The sequence below is a fragment of the Antrostomus carolinensis genome, unplaced genomic scaffold, assembly GCF_000700745.2.
Source record: "Antrostomus carolinensis isolate BGI_N321 unplaced genomic scaffold, ASM70074v2 scaffold36625, whole genome shotgun sequence".
Classification (NCBI taxonomy): Eukaryota; Metazoa; Chordata; class Aves; order Caprimulgiformes; family Caprimulgidae; genus Antrostomus; species Antrostomus carolinensis.
The window spans coordinates 354-9,472 of NW_010314946.1; the positions used below are offsets into that span (position 1 = coordinate 354).

At 38.9% G+C, this 9,119-nt stretch overlaps 1 protein-coding gene across 1 annotated transcript in view; it reads left to right on the top strand.

Annotated features, from left to right (window-relative positions):
- Positions 1-4,314: 4,314 nt before the first annotated feature.
- LOC104524820 (signal transducing adapter molecule 1) overlaps positions 4,315-9,119 on the top strand; it is a gene marked incomplete at its 3' end in the record, with an annotated part of 12,227 nt that continues 7,422 nt past the window's right edge. Inside the window, 1 exon segment of the mRNA XM_010167811.2 lies at positions 4,315-4,394. Within this exon segment, the coding sequence (XP_010166113.2) occupies positions 4,327-4,394 (68 nt within the window).

The following is a 9,119-nucleotide window of genomic DNA, read 5'->3' on the forward strand; positions in this document are numbered from 1 at the left end:
CCCTGAATTTCAGGAAAGCCAACTTACAGCTCTTCAAGGAGCTAGTCAATAGGACCCCTGGGAAATGGCCCTCAAGGACAAGGGAGCAGAACAGAACTGGCAGATCTTTAAGGATGTTTTCCACAGAGCCCAAGAGCTCTTGATCCCCAGGTGTAAGAAATCAGGCAAGGAAGGCAACAGACCAGCATGGCTGAGTCAAGACCTGCTGGTCAAACTAAAAGACAAGATGGAACTACACAGGCAGTGGAAGCAGGGACAGGTATCCTGGGTACAGGGATGTTGCCCAATTGTGTAGGGATGGGGTCAGGAAGGACAAGGTGCAGCTGGAGCTGAACTTGGCAAGGGATGCCAAGAAAACCAAGATCTTCTACAGTATGTAAACCGGAAAAGGAAGGTTATAGATGCTAGGAAAACAATGCCTCAACTTTGAGTGAGATATCTCTATGGGAGAGAGCCGTTTCAGAAAACGAGAGACCAATTTCCATTATACGTCCCCCTGTGTCCCGCAGGTCCGTTTCCTTTGAGTTTGATGTAGCATTAATAAGCCTTAAGGAACACCGATTTCATGAAGGAGCCAGCGCTGTCTTTAGAAGTTCTTTTCAGTAAAGTCTGAAATGTTACCTGATCCTGGCTTGGCATTCACTGATGGTGAGGTGGAGGGATAGGGTCTGAAGTAGACATTAATATTGCTGTGGCAAAAAATATTTTGGATCAGAGATGAAAGATGAAGAACATCTCTAGTTTAAGTGAGCTTCTAACTCCTGTGCTATCTTACCCTAAGACTTTAAATATAAATGTCTGTCTGTCTCCCTCCCTGTCAGAGTCCATTTTTGTACTAAGACAGAGTGACAGTGACATGTCAGCTGTACCTGAAGGCTTGTGGGGTGCCAGGGTAAGCAAATACTGAATGCACAGAAAGGTTTTTTTGGCTGTGAATGTATGCCTCGTGTTAGAAAAGAGAACATTAATGGGTTTTAGGTGATAATAGTGTAAGTAATTTAACTTAAGCAGCTTCAAGTCATAATTTTGTCTACAAAACACTGATGCGACATAGGAATTTTGTCAAAGTCTTTGTTGCTTCTGATCCCAGAGTGTTGAAAGGTGACAGTCACTTGCTAATGCTCCGACAGAGATAGTGGCCTTCTTTGTGGACAGTCGATGTCAGATAGTGTACTGCCACCATTCACAGTATGCCGTTAACTTTTAACTGCCTTTGTTTGAGTCAGAATTTAACTAAAACTCTAGAGGCAATTTTATTTTTCTCATGTCTTACAATTAGTTTTATTATCTGAGGAAATTAATGGATGCTTGCTACTGCAGAAGACAGAAAGTACACAGTGAAACTGGGTTTCAGACTGAAATTTAGTAAGAAACTATCTAGCGCTTGTTGGTGGAGGGAAAACCCTGACTAACAGGGAAGAAGGTGTTGCAAGCAAATGTCAGTTTTTATACAGCACTAAGTTCAACTTCCAAGAATGAATGTAGCCATCATAGAAAACTTCTAGCTGTATTTGTGGATAAATTTATAAAATATTTGTACTGAGAACTAAAACGAAGTTTTTAATCGGTGTGGTTGCTATGGATCAGGGATTTCATCAATCACCATCTTATTTCGAGTTCTAGCCAAACTATTTAAATTAGCATAAAAGACATCAAGCATGTGTTATTTTACTTTTTGGTTTGTAAAAGACATAACCTATTGCCATGCTATTTCTCTCTGATGACACTGTGAGGAAAGAAGGGTCAGTTGTTGTTGAAGGTACAGACAACTGTCTATTATATAGAGTAACGGAAAAGGTCAACGTTTCAGTCCCACTGGATGTCTTCGCTGTGACTGCTGGAGGATGTGCTGACTGAAGTACTGCGTTAGGTGTGAGGAGCGGTGTGGGCTTGCAGGGCTCTGTGTGAGCTCTGAACCTGGTGGGAACTTATGGCCCTGGAGAGCCCTGTGCAGACACGCTTTGACTGGAGCTGGTCCAGCTCCAGTGGAACTGGCAATGGCATGAGACAGTGGAGTCCTGGAACTAAACTGCCTCCATGCGATCTGTTTTGTGCATCTCTGGACTGTGCTTATCCACTGTTTGCAGTTTTGGGAATGTCATGTAGGCTCATCTTCTGCTCAGATACGACTCCACTTAGACTCCGTGTTTCCAGAAAGCATTTGTGATGCCTCAGACCCGAGGCTTTGGAAGCAGTGTAGCTGCTGTGCTCATGGACTGTGGTTACAGAAGGCTGTCTTGGCCCGTGATGGCTCTATGCAAAGCGTTCAGTTCAAGTGTTTTACCACGTGTGGCACAAGTATTCTGCCTGCAGATGGCTGAGAGCTGGCTATATTAAAATGAAAAATAACAAGCAGGAAAAGTATAATGCATGGTGCTGCTGTGGGTTTTTTCTTGCCTTTTTTTCCCTCCATCCCATTTGCTTGTATTTCCCCCAACAAAAGAACCAAAATTCTAGAGTAATGAAACAATGTTAACTGATACAAGCAGGGTACAGTCTCATTGCTCTCTTCTCACATTTTGGCTTTTTTATTTGTCATGCTGGGTTGATTCTGCCATTATGGTGTTCCTATCAATTTTTGCTTCACAATTGACATGTTTCCTTTATAAACAAATATTAAAAATCAAGAATTTATCTGATTGTTAGCTATATTAATTTTAAGCATGATTTGGAACAATAGTAGACTGAAAGAAAAATAAAGCGTTTGGTTGATCAGCTGGTGTATCTTAGTGCTAGATGTTAGCACGGTGTCTACCCAGAATTTGTCAAATTTTTGTTGATTATGACTGTTTTTTGTAATCACGTAAGTTTTCTGATTCAGTTCAGAGAGAAGAGGCAGTGCTCTTTGCCTTTATCTGAGAGAACACATAGAATTGTAGCTAACTTCCATTTAGGATTTCCCTATACTCCTTTGATGGGTTTTTTTTGCATCACGCAGTACAACTGATGTGTTGTCCTTCTAGTTGTATATGGCAGCATTTAATTTTTCCCCAGAAATACTTTGAGAGCACATGACCAGAGACCTTTGCTTTTCTGCATTTTTTTTCTGAATTAAGGAACTAATTAACTGTAACCTGACTTCAGTCTATAGGACAGAGAAATTAATTCATAAAGATAAGCCATCACTTTTGGGATTAATGATTCCTAGTAACTTTTGGAGATTAGATGTGTTGCTTTGTTTTTCTCTTCTCTGCAGTCTTGCAAGTGCTAATATGGATAATGAATCTTTCCTGGCAGATAAATTTTTATAGGAAATCTTTGCTTCCTTTCATAAAACTTAAGTAGTCTGAGATGTTCCCTGAGGGATGGTACTCATTGCTGAGGCATATTTTGTGTTTTGTAGATTAAGAGGTGAATATTAGATGAAGCAGGGATAAGAACAAAGTTTGTGTACTATTCAGTGCCCATTCTCCTTCTGTTTGGTGAAGAATGGAAACTGCTTGTGCATTCCCTTGTACTCTCCAGCCCTGATCCAATCTGTCAGTGTTTAATTGTAGAATCACTTCGGTTGGAAAAAACCTTTAAGAACATTGTGTCCAACTGTAAACCTAACACTGCAAGGCTCGGTTTCCTTTAACAGTTTTATTTATTGGCATCCCCTGTGTACCTGAGCTTTTCTGGGGGAGAGGTAGGGAGGGCATCTTCATTATTTTTTTTTATTCTGAAGTGAAATTTATTTCTTCTCTACCTACTCTCTCTATTTCTTCACTCTTCAGCAGTGACTCCTCTTGTTCTGTTCAAAAGAAGTCCCAGTGGGTTCTATGAGATTAGCTTTGGTTTAGCAGTCTCTATAGCTGAAAAGAGACAGTGAAATATATTATTCAAAGCAGAGCTGAGAATGAATCCTCCTTGTTGAGTTGTAATACTTAGAAAGGAAATGCAAGACGCAGCAGTTTAGTGTCTGAGGAAGCGGTAAATATGGTTGTATCTGACTGCAAACAGTGAACCAATGCTTTCAATATTCATATCCTATTAAACTTTATAGTTCCAAATGGAAAAAAAAATCTGTTGGTAGCTAAGCCACTTTGGTCATATTCTGGGTATAATTTTTTTATATACACATGTGGGAAGACAGCGCCAAAATATATATTTGCTTTTGACTTTAAATTCATGGCCACAAGTGAACATCCGAAAATTAAAAAGAATTAGGTATAACAATTTAAATATATAAATATATTAAATGTAGGGATTTGTAATGCATTTAGCAATATACAGAGAGGTAATATTGCAGCATCTGTGTTGAGAATTTTGTTAAATTCTTTTCTCTTTTGAAATTTGTATTTTGATTTACTTATACTTTATTCATCAGAGAAAGCGACCAGTGAGATGAACACTGCAGAGGATTGGGGCCTCATCTTAGACATCTGTGATAAAGTTGGACAGTCACGCACAGGGTAAGTGACTTTAGAAGTTTCCTGCCCAAACTTTTAAAATTTTTTTATTTCAGTCTCGTACTCAGATGAGAGGAATGAAATTTTTGTTGTCTTACGTAGACTCGCAACAGCTCAGTTTCACTTAAATTTATTACAAGTAGAAGGAAAAGATATGGATTTTCTCCTCAAATATATTGCAATTCTTCCTTTGGAGATACTAGCTGATCTGTTAAAATTAGGGCTTGCATACAGCAACTTTGCACCAGTGTAACAGAATAAATAAACTGATATGTTTTAGCAGTGTCACTGTAAACCCAGGAGACTTTATGAGTGATTTTTCTTACAGAATCATTATCTAGGTTGGAACTGACCTCCAGAAGCCATCTAGTCCAACTTCCCCCCAGCCCAAAATGGTTCTAATTAGATCAGGTTGCTCAGGACTGTGTTGAGTCTTGAATGCCTCCAAGGTCAGTGTTTCCACGATGTCTGTGGGCAACATGTTTCAGTATTTCAGTATTTAACTACCCTTACAGTAAGTAAATAAATAAATAACTAAACTTGCAATGTGATTACAATTTCCCCTGTTCCATCCTCTCTGTTGCATCTTGTCCTGTAAATGCAGCTCTAAGAAAGAGTCTGGCAGCGTCTTCTATATATTCTCTGATTAATTAGTTGTAAAAAGCAGCAAGATCCCCTTTTAGTCTGCTCTCCTCAAAACTGCAAGCAGTTCTCCACCTTTCCTTGTTTGTGACTCTCGTCTGACCATCCTGGCAGTTCTCCATTGGACTTACTACAGTGCATCGATATCCTTCTTGCACATGGGAGCCCCAAACTGTACAAAATACTCCAGATGCAGTCTTACAAGTGCAGAGCAGAGGGGAGGGATCACTTCCCTGGCCCTGTTGGCTGCGCTGACCACTTGTTTGACCCAGGATGCGGTTGGTTGTCTCTGCTGGCAGGCTGCATTGCCGACACCTGTCACCCAATAGGACCTGCAGATCCTTTCCTGCAGAGCTGCTTTTTAGGTGATCAACTCCTGGCCTTTGCTGGTGTGGACCATCTGAAATGTAACACCTTGCCCTTGCTCTTGCTGAATTTGATGAAGTTCTCCAGCCTGTCCAGGCCCCTCTGAATAGTAGCCCTCCCCTCCAGTATATCGATTGCTCACTGACAGTTTGCTGTTGTCAGCAAAGTTCCTGAGAGTGCACTACCTCCAGTCATTCAGGTTATTAGTGAAGACATTTAGCAGCGTTGGTCCCAGCAGAGATCCCTGAGAGACTCTGCTAGTTACTGCCTGCTAGCTGGAATTGGCGCCACTGGTGACAACTATTTGAGCTTGGGCAGCCAGCCAGTTTTCCAGCCACCTTATCCTTTTATCCAGCCTGTATCTCACCAGTTGGTGATAAGAAGACTCCAAGAGCTTCAACTGTTAGTCAAAACTTTGCTAAAGCCAAGGAAGAAAACATGTGCTGCCCTTGCCTTGTCGTCACCACCAGAGCACAAGTGTCTTTGTGACAGAAAGCAATGAGGTTCTGTGTTTCTTACCCTTGTTTTGCGAAGCTTTAGGGGCTTTGATAAATGTACATTTTGAAAATGTGATATTAAATTAGACACATCTTATAGGCTGCTAATGCTTCCATTATTGACTCTTTACTGAGTTCTCTCATAGGCTTTATGTGCACACTTGTTTTTTTGGACATGAAAAGTTAAAGTATAATTTGAGTTAGCAAATAACATACACTGAAATAATGTCTTTAAACTGTATCTATAGTGTATTTAATATAGTGTAGTACTAGGCTTTGGAAATGTTTTAAATACATCTCCAAGCATTCTGTGTAACAGTTCAGCTAAGAAATAGCCTCAGAAAGAGCGTTATGCCATTGCTGCTGTTCAGTGAAAGGCTTCTCTGAGAATGACTTGGATTGCCTTGTAAGACTGCGGGAAACAGTAGGAGATGCCAGTCAGCAAATTCCCACCTAGGACTCTTGTTCCAAAGGACAGGTTTGCAAATAAGCTTATTTCTTGGGATTAGAGATGGCCTCTAGAGGAGTACGTATAAATAGCATGGCCTATTGAGACTTCTGTGCTGTTGTGTATAACTCTGGTTATGATTACAGCTGGCAGGTTGTTAATAATGTTTCATATTGGTCTGTGAATGTAAAACTGCATTTCTGCTCCTTGTGTGTGGTGATGCTGAGCCTTTAACAATATTATTGAAGGCTTCAGTATTCTATTTCTTGACTGAAAGCATTTCTGTAGGCAAGATGTAGTCTCACAGCTATTTAGTCTGACCAGTGCTCAAATATATATAACTACAGGAGACAGCTGCTTGGAAGTACAGACAAAGCTGGGCATCTTGTAATGTGCAGCTAAATTTCTCTGGGACAGCTGGAATTTCTGTTGTGATTTGTGAGTTTTGGTTGGTTGGTTTTTGTTGGTTTTTGTTTGTGGGTTTTTTTGTTTTGTTTTATAAAACAGTGGTTTTATTCTGGCTGTGACTTTAACCTTTGTAATAGTTACACTGCTTGTAATACGCTGCCAGCTGACGTGTTGCTTAAATTCAGATTCTGTTAAAACTTGCTGATAGTGAGTTTTCTTTGTTTTGTTGGATTATGTCATGCCATAGCAAAGTAAAACAAGGCAAAGTTCCCCATTAAGAAGTTTCAATCAGATATGCTATGCTGTTTGAAATTCTCCTGCAGTTTAAGTTCCTGTGGCAAGGATGCTAGTCTTCTTAACTGGGATCTGCTTTAATCTTTCATCCAGTTCTGGTCCAATAGAAGCTGGCTGATACTGTTCTTGGCAGAAGTTTATAAAATCTCTACTTTACGAGTTTTCATTGTACCAGTCAGTAAGCTCTATTGCATGCCTGCAGCATTTTAGGTGGAGATTGTCTGACACCTGAAGCCACAGAAGTCTAGAAGGACTGTTCTTGATTAAGTGGCAGTTTTTTGTCCCACAGTGCTACATGGCACATTGTCTCATTTAGGTCTGCCAGCAAAAAGTTTGCATCCAGTAATTTTTTGAAACCTGCTATGCTACAGAGGTGCTATGTTTTCTCTTAAGATAAGTTTGTCCCAGATCAGTAATAGAATTGCTACTGTTAATTTTTGCATTGCAATACCATGGTTACAGAGAATTGCCAATAATTAAAAACTGTATCTTTCTTCTCTTAATCCAACCAACTAAACCAGCTTTTAGCAAATTAGAATTCCACTGAGTCTCTCTTTGACTATTTTCTGTATTTTTTGTGAATTTAAAAATCTAATTGATTAGAATTGATGCCAGAATTTTCATAGAAAACACTGGAAGGATGGTAAATTTGGTGATATTTTTAATAATGCACCTTTTTTACAATATCATATATGAAATATTGCCATATGTAGAGTGGAATTAACTTGATACTTTCTACATGTTTCACCTATCAGGTTCTTAAGATGACCTAAAATTTGTCTGAGAGAATCAACATGGGTTTTTTTAATCTCAGAATTTTTTATAGGAACTCATACAGCTCAGCAGTTCCATATTACATTATTTGCATCCCATTTTGCGGGAATATTGGTAGTTCAGTAAGCAATTTGCCTTTTCAACGTGGAAACATGGTTGAAACAAAGGTTTTACCATGAGAAGCAATCTTTTTTCTGTTTTTATACTGCATTATTGAAAGCTTGTTTATTCTAAAAACTTGCATCATATTTCACTGGCATTTTAAATCATCTGACTACGTGAAAGGTACAGATTTTTTCATAGTGTTAGTTTTCTGCAATGAAAATTCTTACACAACTGAATCTATAGTTTATCAACTATGAGTAAAATAATGTTATAAAATTTGAATGATTCATTAAGCAACATAAAAGGAAAAATTAAAGGCCACATATGGTATATTTTAGCATGAAGCCCACCTGCCCCTCCTCAGTCAGTTTAGTGCTAGCTAGTTCCTAAGTCTGATTCTGTTTCCATTTGGCTTTGAGATGGTTGTACCTTTTGTATTAACTTACTGAGACATACCAGTGTTTATGTCAGAAACTGTTACAACTTCAGTTTTTCTCCAGAAAAGTTACTTAATTAAAATAATGGCTGAAAAAAAAAATGAAGTCAGTGGCTGGGAGAAGAGAGCAATGGCTGAGGAAATAGAAATGTTCGTTGCAGTGCCCTCGCTGTTGGGCGTGGATATTGAAAAACCGTCATTGAGAAATGGTTTGTCTGTATTGCTGCTTGCCTAACTTTGTCCTGGTTCCTTATGGATTAATCACTGCCACAGTGAGTCAGTATTCTGGTCAGCTGATTATTTTTGCTTGTTTTTGTGCCTGTTCATACAAGAGAGAACAGTAAAATTGCTGACTTGCTAGTTTTCCAAACTAGCTTCTTTTTTTGTTCCGCTCAAGTTACCCAATCTCAGTTGCATTTTACATAGTCATGGCGCTGTATATCTAACAGGCTGACCAGGAAGCTCTTTGACTAGCTTGTGTCTAAAGGAGCAAGGAGGAAAACCTAGTCAGCTGTGTAGTTCTGAGCTCCACAATCACTTACCTTAGACTGTAAATGAACAGTCAATTCCTGAAAATATGTGAAATATTTTGTGCAGAGTAGTATTTTAGATTCCAATTGCTGTTAATGTTGTCCTTGTTAAATAAAATATAATAAAATACATTATTTTTACTCTCTAAAATTAAAACTGAAATTTATCGTGAATGATTTTTTTGATATATTGATATATAATACTATAGCTTCTACTGTATCTTTCCC